The sequence below is a fragment of the Oncorhynchus tshawytscha genome, linkage group LG28 (genome assembly GCF_018296145.1).
Source record: "Oncorhynchus tshawytscha isolate Ot180627B linkage group LG28, Otsh_v2.0, whole genome shotgun sequence".
Lineage (NCBI taxonomy): Eukaryota > Metazoa > Chordata > Actinopteri > Salmoniformes > Salmonidae > Oncorhynchus > Oncorhynchus tshawytscha.
Window position 1 is genome coordinate 18,498,380 of NC_056456.1, and position 19,843 is coordinate 18,518,222.

At 42.7% G+C, this 19,843-nt stretch overlaps 1 protein-coding gene across 7 annotated transcripts in view; it reads left to right on the top strand.

Moving 5' to 3' along the window:
- LOC112226854 (zinc finger protein 521) overlaps positions 1-19,843 on the top strand; it is a 150,764-nt gene that overhangs the window by 765 nt on the left and 130,156 nt on the right. For 3 of the 7 annotated variants that reach the window (XR_006080221.1, XR_006080219.1, XM_024391465.2), the window contains exons 1-2: positions 1-102; positions 11,339-11,395. The exon at positions 1-102 is cut by the window's left edge and continues 572 nt beyond it. Coding sequence is in view for 1 of the 7 variants with exons in the window: in XM_024391465.2 (XP_024247233.1) it covers positions 63-102; positions 11,339-11,395 (97 nt within the window). In the remaining 6 variants the exon portion in view is untranslated. The remainder of the gene's footprint in view (positions 103-11,338; positions 11,396-19,843) is intronic. The other 4 variants (XR_006080218.1, XR_006080220.1, XR_006080222.1 and 1 more) reach the window with 4 other exon arrangements.

Sequence of the window (19,843 nt, forward strand, 5' to 3'; positions counted from 1 at the left end):
TCGCTTTCCAGTGAATACAATTTATCAGTGTGAAACTGAGCAACTTCAACGTTTTCTGTAGGATGTCGCGCCGCAAGCAAGCTAAACCAAGATCATTGAAAGGTAAGTGATATGTTGGATGACTCTGAAAAAGATCGTATTTGGGGGTGGAAACCAACCAAATTCACTAACATTATAGATTAAAAAAGCTTGTATACGGTAGTGTGGGTCCATGTTTTTACAGAGATTAGATAACATTGTCCTCTAGTTTAAGTGTTTTTTCCCCTTTATTACATGCGCATTTGGACACGCCTGGCGCATGCATTTTTCTCAGCCTATATGACACATTTCTTCATAGTCAGATGTTGTTGTCAACTTGAGTAAGTTTAAGAAGCCAGAGAGGGTAGAAATAAGACAGCTCTATAACGCAATAGACGAGCGCGTTGTGATGGAATGCGACGAGTTTCAGGAACATCTGGATCTGTTTAATGACGCTGAAGTTCGGGGCTCGAGCTGTCTGTCTGTAGAGTTTGTAGTGTCACGTGATACGCGTCTGATAAACTAAAATCCCGTCTATTCCAGGGAGGAAGCATTTTTCTAAAAGTGTGTGTGTGTGTGTGTGTGTGTGTGTGTGTGTCTGAGGAGGTGTGGATGTTAACTAACTGAGAGGTAGATAAAGCTACTATTTTGCCTTTAATCTGTTCCTTGTCAGGTTTGGGAATGACATTTTATGAACTTTCAGATTACCTAATTACCCAATCATTGTTCATCAATAGGGCAGATTTATTCAACTTGATATGTCACATTATTGTTGCCTATGTTATTAAACAATAGTAAACATAGATCAGAAATGTGATATTTTATTTATTTGAACATCCGTTTTCAAAATTAGATACATATTTTTGCTCTGTACACATGAGAAGGACTGCAGATGGAATATTTTGTTTAATATTTTGTTTAATTCAATATTACATACTGAAGGTACTTATAACCTTTGTTGAATTTACTCTGAGATATAAACTTACTTCCTTCCTGTCACTTGCACACATACAAGCGTACACACACAGGCACACAACACTTTTCTCTGTAGTATTTGTGGTAGGGTAGCTGCTGGGGTTCGAGGTTGAGCTGCAGTTCATCTGGCAGGCATTGTATTTTGCTCAGCAAATAATTGTCCACAATTTCCCTGTCTCAGCTTGTGGTCTGTCGACTGCTTTGCTTTCTGTCTCCCGTTTTGTTCTCTGAAGTCTTCATCGCAAAGGAAGATTACATGGTCTGTGGTAACATTCCTACAGCCACCATTTTAAATCAATACCCAGGAGTGAGGGGAATGTGAGTGCATCATGCACATATCACTATTGTTGTCACAGACTTTCAAGTGTGTCTGTGTCTGCTGGTTTATGCACAGTCAACAATGCCTCTATAGATAGATTTCTGTTTTTGTCAGCATCAGCACACGTTGGTGGCATTGACTGGTTTTGATGCAGTAGGTGACATTACATTTTCTATTCTCCAAAGACAAATCACTTAGACAATATATGTTCTCACCAATCTGCTACAAGTGTGTGTGTGTTTGTGAGTCTGTGTGTGAATGCTTTTCTTTAGTCTGTGTGTGTGCAATTATTTTCTCTCTCTGTGTGTGTGTGCATCTCTTCTGTGTGTGTGTGCATCTCTTCTGTGTGTGTGTGCATGCTTTTCTTGTGTGTGTATTTGTGTGTGTGTGTGTGTGTGCAAGCATCCATGTGTCTGTGTGTGTACATCGTACACCAGTACATTTACTCTGTACTGGTAATCCCTGTATATAGCCATGTTATTTTTACTTTTTTATTTGTATTAGTTATTCAGTGTGTATTTATTCCTCGTGTCACTATTTCAAATGTATTTCTTTAAAATGTGTTATCTTTAACTCTGCATTGCTGTTAATGGACTCGTAAGTAAGCATTTCACTTTTAGACTACACCTGTTGTCTACGAAGCAGGTGACAAATACAATTTGATTTGATTTAGGTTGAGTGTGTGTGGGTATACAGTATTTGTCACACAACGTTGCTGCGTGCAATATTTTAAGTCTTGTCTGAGTGATGGCATTCACTGCTTGTTTTTGCGTTGTTATTGAGATCCGAATGCAACAGCTTGGTTGAATAAATTGTTCCTACTTCCATATGTTCCCTACAGCTTGCTTTTCTTCCCGCAGTAAAGTTGACATGAAATGTGGACACGTCATAGATATTTCCGGAGTTTGGATCAGAATCAGAAGAGAGTAGGCAGATGTCGCTTATTGTTCTTTGTCCACCTCTGCCTGTAAGAATGGAGCCACACTAATACAGATGTCCACAAGACAGCTTTTATTTTCAAAACAAAATTGCTATGGAAATGACATGCTTTGGGGGTTTTGCATAGTTTCACTGTTTGTATTTGGTGGTGTCTGTCAGAGTGCATTTCCCCTCTCAAAATCTACTGCAGTAGATACAAGGGTCTGTCTTTATAGTTGGAATAGTTGGAATAGTAACAGAAGGCTGGACACTAACTGCAGGCTTCACATGTAGCCTGTCATAATTGTTATAATTGTTATATAAACCCTGCATAATTGTTTCTTGCAGTACAATTATAGACCTACTGTTAATTTTGTCTCGTGAACAGGAGTGGAGAAATATGATTGATTTCTTTCAGCATCTGCAGAGAATGGGAATGTGCGTTTAGTGTTTTGTTGCCTAAACGTGCCATTTTTCTGCGACATAAAATGGACAGTATTTCATTTTCAACCACATAAAATATGCATCCAACACAAAGTGTGTCATTTGTTGTGTTATTGTGGGTTAGACACTGTGGTCAGTGTTGTTGTGTTGGTAATAGACAGTGCTCCGTGTTTAGTTGTGTTGTGGATTAGAGACAGTATCATTGTGCTGTAGATTAGAGACCGTATCATTGTGCTGTAGTTTAGAGACCGTATCATTGTGCTGTGTGTTAGAGACAGTATCATTGTGCTGTAGATTAGAGACCGTATCATTGTGCTGTAGATTAAAGACCGTATCATTGTGCTGTAGTTTAGAGACCGTATCATTGTGCTGTGTGTTAGAGACAGTATCATTGTGCTGTAGATTAGAGGCCGTATCATTGTGCTGTAGATTAAAGACCGTATCATTGTGCTGTTGATTAGAGACAGTATCATTGTGCTGTGTGTTAGAGACCGTATCATTGTGCTGTAGATTAGAGACCGTATCATTGTGCTGTGTGTTAGAGACAGTATCATTGTGCTGTAGATTAAAGACCGTATCATTGTGCTGTAGATTAGAGACCGTATCATTGTGCTGTAGATTAGAGACCGTATCATTGTGCTGTAGATTAGAGACCGTATCATTGTGCTGTGTGTTAGAGACAGTATCATTGTGCTGTAGATTAGAGACCGTATCATTGTGCTGTAGATTAAAGACTGTATCATTGTGCTGTTGATTAGAGACAGTATCATTGTGCTGTGTGTTAGAGACAGTATCATTGTGCTGTAGATTAAAGGCTGTATCATTGTGCTGTAGATTAGAGACAGTATCATTGTGGTGTGGATTAGAGACAGTATCATTGTGTTGTGGGTTAGAGACAGTATCATTGTGCTGTGGATTAGAGACAGTATCATTGTGTTGTGGGTTAGAGACAGTATCATTGTGCTGTAGATTAGAGACAGCATCATTGTGCTGTGTGTTAGAGACAGTATCATTGTGCTGTAGATTAGAGACAGTATCATTGTGCTGTAGATTAAAGACCGTATCATTGTGCTGTAGATTAGAGACAGTATCATTGTGCTGTGGATTAGAGACAGTATCATTGTGCTGTGGATTAGAGACGGTATCATTGTGGTGTGGATTAGAGATGGTATCGTTGTGCTGTGTGTTAGAGACAGTATCATTGTGCTGTGTGTTAGAGACAGTATCATTGTGCTGTAGATTAGAGACAGTATCATTGTGCTGTAGATTAGAGACAGTATCATTGTGCTGTAGATTAGAGACGGTATCATTGTGGTGTGGGTTAGAGACAGTATCATTGTGCTGTGGATTAGAGACAGTATCATTGTGCTGTGTGTTAGAGACAGTATCATTGTGCTGTAGATTAGAGACAGTATCATTGTGCTGTAGATTAAAGACCGTATCATTGTGCTGTAGATTAGAGACTGTATCATTGTGCTGTGGATTAGAGATGGTATCATTGTGCTGTAGATTAGAGACAGTATCATTGTGGTGTGGATTAGAGACAGTATCATTGTGCTGTGGATTAGAGACAGTATCATTGTGCTGTGGATTAGAGACGGTATCATTGTGCTGTAGATTAGAGACAGTATCATTGTGGTGTGGATTAGAGACGGTATCATTGTGCTGTAGATTAGAGACAGTATCATTGTGCTGTGGATTAGAGACGGTATCATTGTGCTGTAGATTAGAGACAGTATCATTGTGCTGTGGATTAGAGACAGTATCATTGTGCTGTGGATTAGAGACAGTATCATTGTGTTGTGGGTTAGAGACAGTATCATTGTGTTGTGGGTTAGAGATACTGGTCAGTGTCCATGCCTCACAGTGACAGTAAAAGAACACTTTATTGGCACATGTAAGGAAGGTCAATCCCGATCATAACCGGTGACAGGGCCAGGGCCATGTGGTATCGGTCAACATGGAGAAAGCATGTACAGAGAGAGAACGAGGACAGAATAAAGCCTTGATGGTGCCTCTCCTTTTCCCTCCTGTCTGTGGAATGTGTACACCTTTCTTCTCTTTCTCAATTGGATGCTGGAGGGAGTCAGAGGTTATGTTTTGGTCCCGTCAAGGAAAAGGGCAACATTACAAGTCCTGTTTCAATTAAGTCTGAGAGACGGAGCCGGTGACGCTATTGCTCAGGGGAATAGATGGCACAGGACGAGACCATACATCATTCGCTTATATGCAAACACTTCACCCTCATCACTGACATTTACTCAATCCTAGACTATCTACGTCTCTCAACTACAGTGGGTGCGTCGTAATTTTGTTTTCATGGGATGTGCCCGAAGTGTTGGGTCAGCAGCTTGTTCAGTCACAGTGAGGAGGCATAGGATGAGGACCCTTCGGACAGACTAGTCCAGAATCTGCACATACAGTAGGTGACTGCCTGCCTGCCTGCCACGTTGCTCACAGACTTCCTGAGCAGAGAGAGGGAGAGAGAGACTGAGTTGAGATTTTCTCTTCGAGCACAAATGACACTCTGAAGTCGGTCTCACTCCACTAACGTTTTCATTGGCTGACAACGATATTTCCAGGGTAGCCGTCGTCTGCATATATAAATATATTTTCTGCACCATTTAGTTACTGTATTGCAGGATATCATGAAATCGTTGTCGTGTCATATACACCTTAAATATTTGATGTTTACCACGAGATGAGTTCCATCATTACATGGATGAACTCTGGGATTTGGCTTGGCATCGGATAGAAGCAGACTGTATGCCATTTGATACGGGTTCATATGAATCCATAATATGGAAATAGTATGAATGACTATTACAGTCAAGAAAATGCTATGAAAACCAACAGCTAACATAGACCGTCTGTCATATAGGCTGACTGTCAAAAAGAACCCTGCTTTGGCTCGGTAACACATTTGAGTTTGCCTCGATAAACACACCTATTTTCACCTCACCATTTTGTATTTGTCATTGCATTTCAGGCTTTATCGTTGTCATATTTAGGTGAGGTGATTTGAAGTGGTGCAAAGGTTGAGCTTTCAACCATAGTTAAACCATGTCTCCATCTGTGCCCAGTACAATAATATTAATGCATTTATTGATGTCCAACATGGTCAATATGGCACTAGGCAGATGTGCTGTACTCAAAGGATCCACCTTTTACCTTTAACGAAAACCAAGTGATTGCAACTAGGCCATACTAGAGCTTCAGAGTTTTGTTGTTGTGAATATGAATGAAAAATAATTATTCAGTATCTATTCATATTAATAAAATAAAAAGATAAGAGCTGTACTCATTTTGGTTTTAATAATTCAAGTGAAAGACAGAGTAGATTCACTATTCCTCTTTATTCTCCTCTACTTTAAGCTTTATTCATCTCTAATGACAGTTTTTTCTTTATAAGCCCCCTATTTTAGTCTCTTTTTTTTTTTTTTTTTTTTTTTTTTTTTTACAATTAATGATCTGTGGTATAACACCCATTAGCACTTTTCTAGTGTGACACAAAACTATGGCTAGTATTATCATTAAAGAAATGATGATGGAGCCATAGAAATACCATTAACTTGGCTGTCAGTGTTCTTGACATGCGGAAAGCTGGGGCTCAGTGAGTTGTGCTGGGCTCGTCTGGGTGCCACGGGAGCTGGCCGATATCTCCTCTTATTTCATGGCATGTGTCTCTCCTGTTGTCATGGCTTGTCTGACTGCTGGGGAGATGGTGTCTGTCTCCCCCCCTCCATCTGCTGTCAGTGATTGATTTCCTGATGCATTTGTTTGTCTAAAATACATATCATGTATTATACATGATCATAATATCCAATATCCATAAAATTAGTGTGATTATTTATCCTTTGATAGTATTATTATTTCCAATAAGGTATTATTTGATTTCAAACTACTTCAGAATTACTACTCATATTCATAACTTGTTTACATGATAAAGTACATGAAGGATTACAAACGTTATGCCATATGATTAACACACAGCTTCTCCATTGCAAATGGTTTATGACACTAATCAGCACCTGTTCAAATAATGATCATTAAGAAAGTTATTCATCATGTGCAGTGTGTGTCCTCTCCCCTCCTCTCCCCCTAGTACTAATTGAGGAGGTTTGACCTGGTGACCCCAGCTAAATTGAGTTGTAGTCCCTGTGGCGAGAGTCTCCTTCCTGGTCAGTCAGGGCCGATTACACAGCCATTGTGCTCCACACTGTAACGTCCGAGCTCTCTGTAACCAACCAGATGAGTCACACTGTCGCAGCTCGCATATCCAAGAACAGACAGACTCAGGGCTGTGTGTGTGTGTGTGTCTATCAGCCCTTCTTCTCACAGACAGACAGACAGACAGACAGACAGACAGACAGACAGACAGACAGACAGACAGACAGACAGACAGACAGACAGACAGACAGACAGACAGACAGACAGACACACGCAACAGGAATTCAATTGATGGATTAGAGCAATTGATAACCCGACTGCATTGCGTAGCGCCCATTCACTTCTTCATTAGAACGTGTTCTGTTTGGCACATTTGTTTCTACATTTATTCACAAGAGACATCTTACTGTATTGACTGAAGCTGTTGTTGTGGACGTCTGGCCATAAGTCTTATTCTTGGTGTTTTTCTTCTGCCGATGGGTAATTCATATGTAGATTACATTTTGAAGGATTGATTCCTGCCATAGGATTGCCAATCTCTCCTAAATGGCCATCATGTTTGTTAGTTCGTATGTGTTAATCAGTGGACCTTTAACTCTTCAACACTTGTTGTCAGATGACATTATTTCTGTTACACGAATAAAAATCCAAGGAACAGTGTTGATTTGGTCCCATGTGTTGTATCAACAAAACATTGCAGCATAATTATAAATGCAGTGTGTTACTGGCAGAGTGACACAATGTACCTTGTGAAATGAATGAACTGATAGCTGTGTTGCTGAAGTGATATTCAGTTTGTATGCTGTTATATATTCATCTACGTAATAGATTCTGTCTTATTGAGATGGTTATCAGGCAGCATACATCAATTCAATTAGCCAGATGTATTATCATACATTTTCGTTGAAAATTGCAGCAATTGCTGGTGAAATGTGTATTTTTGTTCGCTGCTGAGGGATTTTCGTTACATTTATAGAGCGATACCATGGGTAAATGATTGTGTATCTGACAGGCTAGATCGGATGACCAATGGCCCACGTAGGTAGCAGCCATTCAAATCCATTAAAACTTCCCATGAAGTGATGGGACAACAATTTTACAACAAGAATGTAAATTGCTTGTTTTGTTTAATTGGCCAAAACTTTTAATAAGTTCACAGTGGTGACAAATCATCGACTCATGGCTGACAGTCCTGTAATGTATAAGTATGGATGGCATTGTAAAATGGAATTTTCTGCCTCAACTCACTTATCTCGCCAACAGGGACAGTAATCAAAATGAAACCACTCACCCCCCACACACACGCACACACACACACACACACACACACACACACACACACACACACACACACACACACACACACACACACACACACACACACACACACACAGACAATCCCTCCACCCAACCAAGGTCTGTACGAAACACGAGGGCTTTATTAGTAACCCCCCTCTATCCTGGCCCGTTTAAATGATGCTGGATGCAAGGTGCTCAACAGCGCTGGAGAAACTCATTAGACTCACAGGGACTCAGGCTCACTCACTAAGGCATGTATGTCTCCACAGGACGAGTTGAGGCTTCTGCACTGGTGAGACAGAAAGATAGAGACACAGTTATCTATGTACGGTGGCTCTAAGGGGACTTTAACACTGTGTCCATATACTACAAATACCTGCCTAGTTAGACTGTAAACTCTCCTTCCAGACTCACATTAAGCATCTCCAATCAAATATTACATCTAGAATTGGTTTCCTATTTCGCAACAAAGCATCCTTCACTCATGCTGCCAAACATACCCTCGTAAAACGGACTATCCTACCGATCCTTGACTTCGGCGATGTCATTTACAAAATAGCCTCCAACACTCTACTCAGCAAATTGGATGCAGTCTATCACAGTGCCATCCGTTTTGTCACCAAAGCCTCATATACTACCCACCACTGCGACCTGTACGCCCTCGTTGGCTGGCCCTCGCTTCATATTCGTCGCCAAACCCACTGGCTCCAGGTCATCTATAAGACTTTGCTAGGTAAAGCCCCTCCTTATCTCAGCCCACTGGTCACCATAGCAGCACCCACCCGTAGCACCCGCTCCAGCAGGTATCATCCCAATCACTGGTCACCCCCAAAGCCAACTTCTCTTCGGCTGCCTTTCCTTCCAGTTCTCTGCTGCCAGAGTGGAACGAATAGCAAAAATCACTGAAGCTGGAGTCTTATATCTCCCTCACTATCTTTAAGCATCAGCTGTCAGAGCAGCTTACCGATCATTGTACCTGTACACAGCTCATCTGTAAATACCCCACCCAACTACCTCATCCCCATATTGTTATTTATTTTTTTGTTTCTTTTCACCCCAGTATCTCTATTTGCACATTCTTCTTCTGCACATCTATCACTCTAGTGTTTAATTGCTAAATTGTAATTATTTCGCCACCATGGCCTATTTATTGCCTTACCTCCCTAATCTTACTACATTTGCACACAATGTATATAGATTTTTCTATTGTGATATCGACTGTACATTTGTTTATCCCATGTGTAACTCTGTGTTGTTTGTGTCGCACGGCTTTGCTTTATCTTGGCCAGGTCGCAGTTGTAAATGAGAACTTGTTCTCAGCTGGCCTACCTGGTTAAATAAAGGTGGAATACATCATTTTTTTTAAAACTCCTCGTCCTTTCCATGTTAGTGATGTGTTTAACAAATGAACTAACAGAGATCTGACCAATTAAAAGCCTTTTCTATTCCCTGGAATTGGATAAATGGTTTCTGACTCAGGTAGGAGTGCAGACCTCTTGTTCTTCCTTTTGTGGAATCAAACACATTTCCTAAACACGGCACGTCATAAAGACAGATTTTTAGAATTCCTTTACATGCAACTCTTGTTCAATATTGTCCGGTGGTTCGAGACATCGCTACTCCTATCTCTTTCTTACTCTCTTGGAAAAAGGGTTCCAAAAGGGTTCTTCGGCTGTCCCCATAGGTGAACCCTTTTTGGTTCCAGGTAGAACCCTTTTTGGTTTCAGGTAGAACTCTTTTGGGTTCCATGTAGAACCCTCTGTGGAGGGTTCTCCTATGGGGACAGCTGAAGAACCATTGTAGTTTCTAGATAGCAATTTTTTTTCTAAGACTACCATTTTCAGAAGAATCTGCTTGACACCACTCTCTACATTGACTCCAGCCCCCCTTAGAGGAAGTGGCTAGGATCCCTGCCTTAATTATGCAAAGTATGGGATATTTGGTGTCTTTTTTTTTTTTAAGTGTCGCTAGCTGGTTTCTGGCGTTGGTAGTCACACTGCCACTCTCCCCCTGCCGGGAGGTCCTGTCAGGCTCCCCTTTCTCTCTGCTGAAGGGAAATGAAAGGTTGAGAAGGCATAATGGAGAATGCATTTCAACTGCAGGGGAGGAACGATGAGACGTCAGAAGTTCTCGGTGAGACCCTAATTTTACAGGGAACAGGTGGGAGAGTCTTTTGTTCTCTTCCCGCTGCTGAAATCCATTTAGTACCTTGTACTTGACATGCCGCAAGGAACTCTTTTCCCCCCTACCTGTCACCTAGTTCAAAGCAGACCCCCTGCGAAAAAAAAGGTTCCTACCTTTTGAACAGGCTAAAGTCATGTTTGTCAAGGCCAATGCCAATAATACCACATCGTGTCAGAAGGATTGATTGCCATGTAGCTAATGAATTAGTCGGAGCGCTGTTCAAACCATCACTCCTTTGACAAGCACTCAGTTACAAACAAGTCACTGACTGACTGAGGCCTGATCTGAATGCACGGTCCTGCATTCAGAATCGCACAAATATGCCACATTTAGGTGCATGTTGTGAACTGGCCTTGGACGCATATATTAACACGGTCTTTCAAAAATACAACATAGAAATCCAATTATAAATATCTTAGAATCTGATAAATTGTTAATATCACTGTAGTATCAATGTTACAAAAACACTTGCTAATTCATATACTGTGAAGTGCTTTAAAAAAAGTCAGTAAGTACTGTATATTTGTTCAGAAACTTTGTTTAAAATGCAGTGTTTTTAGATGTGTGACAATACCATTTTGCCGAAGGGTATGTGTTAGTCTATATCGCCTGTCTAATACCTTGGGCGTTGTTTTGTCTCAGAAACCTCCGCAGTCATCAAGGCGTTTTTTCAGTTGGTCACTGTTGATGTTGGGCGAGGGTTTCTTGGGAGAATTTTATAATTCATGTGGTCATTACTCAGTCCTATATGTTACTTACGCGGGTGGCTGCTTGCCATGTTGCCAAACCTCGTCCATATGAAAGGCTTGTGTGGATTCCCAAAGCACTGGTTGAGCTGTTAAAATCTCCTGGAGTTTCCGTACAGAAAAGCCGTAACAGTAAAAAATAAGACGAAGGAAACAAAGAAGGGAAAGAAAGTCTCAATGTGTCTGACAGGCGTAAACCTGTTGTAGGTTTTTTGTTGTTGTTGCTGTTAACCATTTCTTTCCCCTCTCTCTTTCTTTCTGGCAGTAGAAGACAATGTGACAGAGGAGCAGCACAGTCCTGGGCAGAGTGCGATTCCGAGCGGTAAATGCTCCATTTCATATTTCGTCATTTTGAGGGGAACCAGAATCTGGCCTTTCAGGAGATGTTGAATATGGCAATTCTCCTTTAAGGGCAGGAAGCAGTGATTCAACTTGCCATTTACCAGCTTTACAAGCGTAATAATGTCAAAATCTGTTCAGTACCTACTGGTGTTTCTCTGAGAAACTATAGTCAACACTGCCGTCACAGCCGGTATGTACTAAATGAAGAGTTGCATGCAACCGAAAAAATGCCTTTTCTACACCTCCTGCAATATCAGTAATATAATTTGTTTTTTTGCTGGATTTGATACATGCGCACTTGGTAAAAAACAATACTTCGATTCCTTCCAGACAAGGCATTTTTTTCAGTTGCGCGTAACTTTTTATTTAGATGGACATACTACTGACTGTGCCGGCAGTAATGACGATAGAATGTATTTTGACATTATTAAGCTTGAAAAGCTGGCGAAAGGCAGGTTGAATGGCTGCTTCCTGAGCCCAAAGGAGCATCGCCATATTCAACGTCTCCTGTAAGGCCAGATTCTGCTTCACATTCTGGACTGGAAAGTGGAGCGTGTGTGTGTGTGTGTGATCTATCATCTTTCCAGAGAGGAATGAAGTGTGTTTCAACCACTCGGATATGTTACTGCTCCTTGTGTGTTGGCTCACCTGTGTGTGTGTGTGTGTGTGTGTGTGTGTGTGTGTGTGTGTGTGTGTGTGTGTGTGTGTGTGTGTGTGTGTGTGTGTGTGTGTGTGTGTGTGTGTGTGTGTGTGTGTGTGTGTGTGTGTGTGTGCGTGTCCATACGTGCATGTCTGTGTGAGAGAGCGTTACATCAGATGCTGTGAAATGCATGCATTGTGCGTGTATTGTATTCATGCCTATGTGTGTGTGTGTGTTCACGCCTTTGTTTCCCAACCTCAGATAGAGGTAGAATACAGCTCACAGAGCAGATGAATGTGTCCTGTCTGCTGGTGTGGCATTCACCGTATGCCCTCCAGGAACAGAGCAGTAATCCAGGTCAGGCTCACAGAGAGCCCACTATGAATGAAGCCTGCTCCTGATCACGCGACCGTTCTTTCATTTCATTTGTCTCTGCGAAAGGTTAAGTCTCATGTGTGGTTATTTTAAACCTAATATGGATGGCTTTGCCCAGCAGGCTGAGGACTCTGGGTTCTCACAGTCACACACACTGCCTGGCACCTGGCGGCAGAGTCAGTTGTGTTTACCCACCTACCTCTCGCTCTCTGGGCCCCTTCAGACAGAGATATGATATCCCCATGCAGAAACTGGAAACACAAGGGCTGTTTCACTACAGTATGTCTATGGGGATGGGTCCGTTTATTGGTTTTGCAAGGTGTCTGAGAGGACGTCTCTTTCCTTCTGCCCCCTCCCACAGATCAGTGTTTACCAGTCTCCATCATTCGTCACACGTTTTTGCGTGAGTGTTTCATCCAGGCCCATGTCAGTCTAGTCTGCAGTTGTAGTATTTTATATGAATTCCTGAGTGTTGCTTAATGTTTGGTAGATAAGCAGGGTCTGTATGTGGTTGGTTACATGTTGGTTGGTGTTTGGTAGAGGTAGAGATCCAGGCTCTGTGGGAGTTGGTTGGGGAGAGAGGCAGGCTTCGTCCTCATCCACCCCAGCAGAAGTAGATGAAGCGCTGGGCTTATGAGCCCCTGTTTCCCCTGGTTCCCTGGGAGACCTTCTGTCATCCACAGCCAACGGCGGGCTAATGAGAGCCCCTGATTACAACGACCCCCTCAGACACGCACACCCGCCTCTCTCTCCTCTCCTCCGCACCTCCTCCCTCTAGCCGCCATCTCCAGAGTGAAGGGAGAGAGACAGCAGCGACACGATCGATGTTTGCCTGTGGAGAAATCAAGAGTGTGCACAAATTAATTTCTCACTTTTCTCATTTGAGTTCGTCTGGTTGTTTTTCTTTGAACCCCCTCATCAGATGCAGTGTAAAGGATCCTAGTAGAAGTTGCAAAACTTTACCAAGATATAGGAGCAGATTATTGTTTTGAATAATTTGTCACAACTTTCATGTAAATTCACCTTCAGAATGGCTCTGGATTGGATAGCTGCCGTTTTAGTGGCTCCTGACCAATTCTGCTGTTTTGTGTATTTTCTTTTAGCTTTTTTTGCACATCATGTCTTGGACATCGTTCCTTAAGACCGACAAGAGCTTCTGGACATCAGAACAGCTAGCCTTCGATATAGATTAATATTTCTACTTCAACGAGTTGGCGGCGCAGGACATACTGCTCACCCAGGACCAGACTCCACAGACTGTCAAAAAGCCATCAATGAAGTCAACCCATTGTTTCCTATGAGAAATACCGCTATGACCTCCGACGAGCCATCAAACAGACAAAGCGTGAATACATGACTAAGATTGAATTCTACGACACCGGCTCTGACACTCGTCAGAAGAACGCCAAGGCAACCTGTCTAAATGACTATCGTCCGTAGCACTCACATCTGTAGCCATGAAATGCATTAAAATGCTGGTCACAGCTCACATCAACACCATCATCCCAGACACCCTGGACCCACTCCGATTCACATAACGCCCCAACAGATCCACAGATGACTCAATCTCTATTGCGTTCCACACCGCCCTCTCCCACCAGGACAAAAGGAACACCTACTGTATTTGAGTACACCATTGTGCCCTCCAAGCTCATCACCAAGCTAAGGACCCTGGGACTGAACACCTCCCTCTTTAACTTGATCCAGATCCTCTAAAAGTTATACAGCTGCCCCATTGAGAGTCTCTTGACTGACTACATCACCACTTGGAATGGCAACTGCTTGGCGTAAGACTGAAAGACACTACAGAGGGTAGTGTGTACTGGGGCCGAGCTCCCTGCCATCCAGGACCTCTATACCAGGCGGTGTCAGAGGAAGGCAATACAAATTGTCATAGACTCAAGCCACCCAAGTCATAGATGCTTCTCTCTGCTACCGCACCGGCAAGCAATACCAATGAAGTCTGGAACCAACAGGACCCTCAACAGCTTTTACCCACAAACCATAAGACTGCTAAATAGTTTGTTAAATAGTAGACCAAATAGCGACCCAGACTATCGTCGTTTACCCTTTTTGCACATACGCTGCTGCTACTGTTTATGATCTATCCTGTTGCCTAGCTACTTTATTCCTTGTTGCATATCTACCTCAGTTACCTTGTACCTCTGCACATCGACTCGGGACTGGTACACCGTGTGTATAGCCATGTTATCACTACTCGTTGTGTGTTTATTATTCGTTTTATTATCACGTTATTACTTTTCTATTATTTCTCTATTTTCTTTCTCTCTGCGTTGTTGGGAAGGGCCCGTAAGTAAGCATTTCACTGTTAGTCTACACCTGTTGTTTACGAAGAATGTGACAAATATTTGCATTTTATTTGAATTGGATTTGATTTGACCTGCCGTGTGGTACCTTCAGAAAATACAGTTTTGGACCAATGATCAAGAACGGTATGAGTTTAAAACCCAACAGCATAGGATCCACTTCCCATTGTGCCCAATCAAGACCCTTTGGATGTAAAAAAAAAAAACAAACAAAAAAAACAACTGAATCAATGGATCAGCTTATTTTCGTTTTTGTAGGCCACTGATCAGTGATTGACGTGTTCACACTACCCATTAAGGCTCTGACAAGGCCCTAGCTGAATCAGACGTGGTGTGTCGAGTGCTTGGCTCATAAGGAGACCCCCAGCAGTGTTCCTCTATGAGCCTGTATGTTCATTGTGTCTTACAGCCAGGTACCCAGCGTATTATTATTCTATACGCCACACTTATGTCTGATGTGTAGCAGAATAGGAAAGGGGGAAATGATAACAAAAGAGGTTCTCTGGTAAAGAGGAAAGCCAGCATTATAGTTAGCTAGTGCGGAGGGCAGGAACAGTATTATATGGGAGATTTAATGAGGCAGAGTGCTTTTTTACCCGGAGAGAAGGCTTAAGATCCACAGCTTGGCTTTACCACAGCCTCCACTGCCTGGGTGTAATTATAACCACATGCTCCACATTCTTTCTTCTCCCTTTTATGTACACTTTTCTTTTACTCCTGACTGTGGCTGGTTGGGGCCATTTTGTGGGAGAGTTTGCTTGCTCCAGTTAAAAGTGGAGTGGACTGAGCTCTGGGTGTGAGGAAGAGGGTGTGTGTGTGTGTGTGTGTGTGTGTGTGTACACGCTTAGATGCGTGTCTGTGCATCCATGTTTGTGCATACGTGCGCGTGTGTGTGTGTCTGTAGGAGAGTGTGTTAGATCTGAGGGGTTTTCTGGGTGGCGAGGTACTTGTTACTGTAGTGCAAGCTAGTGGTAGCGTAGCGTCGGCGGAGGAGGGCTAAACCAGCCACAGATCAATGCACTGCAGGGCTCTCTACATACAGCAGGAAGAGGAAGGGACTCTTTCACTCCAGCACTTCTCAAATCATATTCTCTATTATTCATTTCCTTTGTTGTTTGACTGCACTAATGGCATAGCAAGGCGCTTCGTTCAATAGTATCACTCCCTGAGAGAGAGAGAGAGAGAGAGAGAGAGAGAGGGGAGAGAAGCTAAGAAATCAGCGAGAGAGAGAGAGAAGCTACGAAATCAGAGAGAGAGAGAAGCTAAGAAATCAGCAAGAGAGAGAAAGAGAGAGAGAAGCTAAGAAATCAGCAAGAGATAGAGAGAGAAGCTAAGAAGTCAGCAAGAGAGAGAGAAAGAGAAACTAAGAAATCAGCAAGAGAGAGAGAGAGAGAGAAGCTAAGAAATCAGCGAGAGAGAGAGAGAGACAGAAGCTAAGAAATCAGCAAGAGAGAGAGAGAATCATAATTTAAGGATTCTAATCATGTTCTTCATTCAATGCCTTTGATTTAATTTCCTTTGTGTTCGCATATTGTTTTTCTATGTAACGATTTAACGGCGAATGATGCTGTGTTACCTGTGATATGTGGTGCTTCCTTGATCATATAAGCTACTGGGTTGTTGTTGTTGTTTGTTCTAACTCCTTCAGTTATAGTTTTGGCAGCTTTTTCTCTTTCATAAAGATGCTGCATGTTGATTTATGACGTACAGATGTTGGATCTTAATTTGAACAGTATTGTCACAGCAAAATAATCTGGGCCTATTAGCTGGCCAAAATTTGGCTACATGAAAAGTGCAATACTGTTCATATAACGGTGTGTTAGTGCAGGTTTTCAGTGCATATATGTAAATCATGAAGCTCATCTGCATTTCCTGCAGTGTGGGAAAATTCTCAGCAACAAAAGAGTGATCAAATGAAGATCCTACATCTGTATTATGTTAAGCTAAGAAAACAATGTGATTGTAAATATATAATAGCTACGATATAAACAACTCTATACTTGCTTTTCAAAATGAAGTCATACGGTCGATTTCTCCAATAACACCTTGAATCTACACCCAAAGAACTCACATGCAGTCACACACATGCAGTCAAATAAGCCATCAGTGCATATTTATGAATCTGATCTCATTGCATTGCATGACGATCTGATCTAGGACTTGCTAAAAACATTCTGTCCTGTAGCCTCTCCATGTTAACACATGACAATCTTGAGTAATGTGGTTTCAGTTGATCTCTCTGCTCCCAGCGTCTCAGAGCTAGATCATGACACGGCTTTAATGATCTGGGATCAGTGGACGTGACGGGCTAATGGAGGGACCCCAAATCCCATACAGCCACACAAAGGAGAAGAGGAGAGCATAGAGAGATAGATACACTCTGAGGCTTTCACATGTGGCATTAGACTGTACTGTAATGTGGCTGGCTGTGTGACCTATATTGCAAGTGATCTCCCTCTCTTCTCTCTCCAAAAAAAAAATCTAAAGTTTTAGATTTTTAAATAATGAGGTGGCGGAAGGCGGCATCCGTGTGAAGGTTGCTCAATCTTAATGTCCTCCTATTGCTGACAGCCCTCCATACTCTGATAAAGGAGCTTGCACACCTTTGATCAGGCCTGCCGACATGTGTCGACAGAAGCTGCGCGCTGGTTAAAATCAATTCTTCATTTGAACTTGGGGGTGGGTGGTGGGGGGGTTTAGGATGGCGAAGCAGGGGAGGGCTGGGGAGGGAGGGACCATCTACAAGATCTGAATCTCTTGGAAATGAGAGAAAATGAGTATGGAGATGGATGAAAAGATAATGACGCTTGCTTTCAGCTCTGAGGTCTTTCGCTGCACAAAGAAGGACTCATGTTGAACTTTATTGGAACTAGACGTGCAGTACAGACGGAGCAGGAGCGGGGCGAGAGCATGGCACCACCTTGGGTGATATTTACTGCAATGTCTTCACCCTTTATGTTGTGGATGGATATGAATGAATTTGAGTTCGAAATAACCGAGAGCCCTCCAGTCAAGCATTGAAAGAGCTATAGTGTCAGACAAATTCCATCTAACTCTCGGAAAACATCGCCCTGTCTCTCGTGCCCCTTTGCTCTGCTTCTCTCGATATCTCTTTCTCTCTCTCCATCTCTGTCTTTCTCTTGCTCTCTCTCTCTCTCTCTCTCTCTCTCTCTCTCTCTCAACCCCCACCTCTTCCGTAATTTCTCTCTTTACCTCTCCCTCCCTCCTCTCCTTTCCTTCCCCTCTCCCCATTGCCAGTACGGCCCCACCTGTCTCTCTAAGTGCTCAGTAGGGGGGACATGGGAGGCCCGGCTCTGCTGGAGCCCTGCTGGTTCCCTGGTTTGGGTGAAGGAGAACATCAATTAAAACATTACAAATATTTAAGAGCAGAGCTATTCAATAATATGAAGGTGTGGGGTTCAGGGGGGTTTGGGGGCCTGCCACCAACAAGATATAAGTGGTGGAATAATACATGTACTTCAATAGACAGCCTAGAGGGAGAGGGATGAGAATGGAGGGATGAGAATGGACCCCAGGAAGGTATTTATGGGCAACTCAAAATGGCGTCAATCGCTGTCCCCGAATTTCACGTTTTGATTTATTAATCATCTATGAGCTTTTAGCTCCAAATCGTATCCTCTGTAGCTTTTGAAAATGTATAGACAATGCATGCAGTTTATTATGTAGATGGTTTTTGTCGTCTTATTGAACAAATATCCAGATATCCACCTGACCTCAACATATGGATTTTATGTATTAAATACAGATTAAGGCCTTTTTTTCCCCATCTCATGAATTCTGATGACCCTGATGACCCTATACTGATGTGAGCAATGAGCATCCATTAAAACTCAGAACTTACCTCAAAATGCAAATACCTCCACACCAATGGAAGCCAAAAATGGCCACTGCAGCACATCTGAAAAATCTTCATATTCCACAAATCTATGCTATCTCCTGTGTGTGATTGTCAGCCCCTCCAAGCAGCAGTAGATGTATTGACATTCTGTCCAGCCTGTAGAGACCTGGCATAAGAGGATGTCATGATCTGATGGATTACTGTAGGAGACTCCGAGAGGCTCAGAGAGGCCCAGGATCCTCGGTATTGATCTGGTGATGTGGTAGGCTTCTAATCCCTGGTCCTGGGATGGCCGTGACCTTGTAATGTCACTGTCAAGCCCCCCAATGTTCAGCACTTTACCCAGACAACAACAGATCAGAGGGGGGACTATGGGGTCCGTCTGCTGTACAGAGAGCCATGACCCCGGATTAGATCCACATTAGTGGTGTCAAATCTTATATTTTCATAGGATAATTTAAGGTTGTATTTTTAGCCTTTTGCTGTGCATTCCTAAATGAGTAACCCAAAACATAATCTGACTTCATTTACGGAATGTCCCACTATAACCATTCAATAGACAAAAAAATGTAATGAGAGGCTTCCATTAATTGAGTCTTTAACAAAAAGCATTTCATTTCACTAGGCCTTTCGGTGCCTGTGAAAAGTTTCTCAGCCACAGTGTTTTTCCTGGCACATTTGGAGCTGTGCTCTGCTCTGCTCTGCTGCCGAGCCTGTTAGTGTGGATGAATCATTAGTGTATATTGTGTGGCGTTTGGCCTCAGTCAAAAGCAGTATTCCCATCAGAGGGCTCGGCGAGGCCTGCATCTGCGAGGATTGGGATTTTAATTTTCTTGAAACACCTTCTGTTCTGCTGTGGTCCCAGTGGGAACCACAGCACTGATATTTTTAGAGGGCGTGTGTTCCGAGAGCCTCCGTCGTCAAGAGGGAAGGACAATGGTGGGTGTGATGTTACATCAATACTTGGCTGCAAGTGGAGAGGAGTGGAGTGAAGAGGAGAGGAGTATTGGGGTGGGAGGGGGAGGGGGAGGGGGAAAAATTCTGGGTGGCCTTGATGAGTTCTGGAACATCTCTCCTCTGAGGAACATCTTAAGAGCACCCCACTGACCGACCAGTACTTTAAAATGGCCAACATGTAACCCACATATGTACGACCTGGCTTCATGCCAACACACTGCCACAGACACGTTAGTGCACTACTTCCTACCCAGCCCAAGTCCTTAAGCG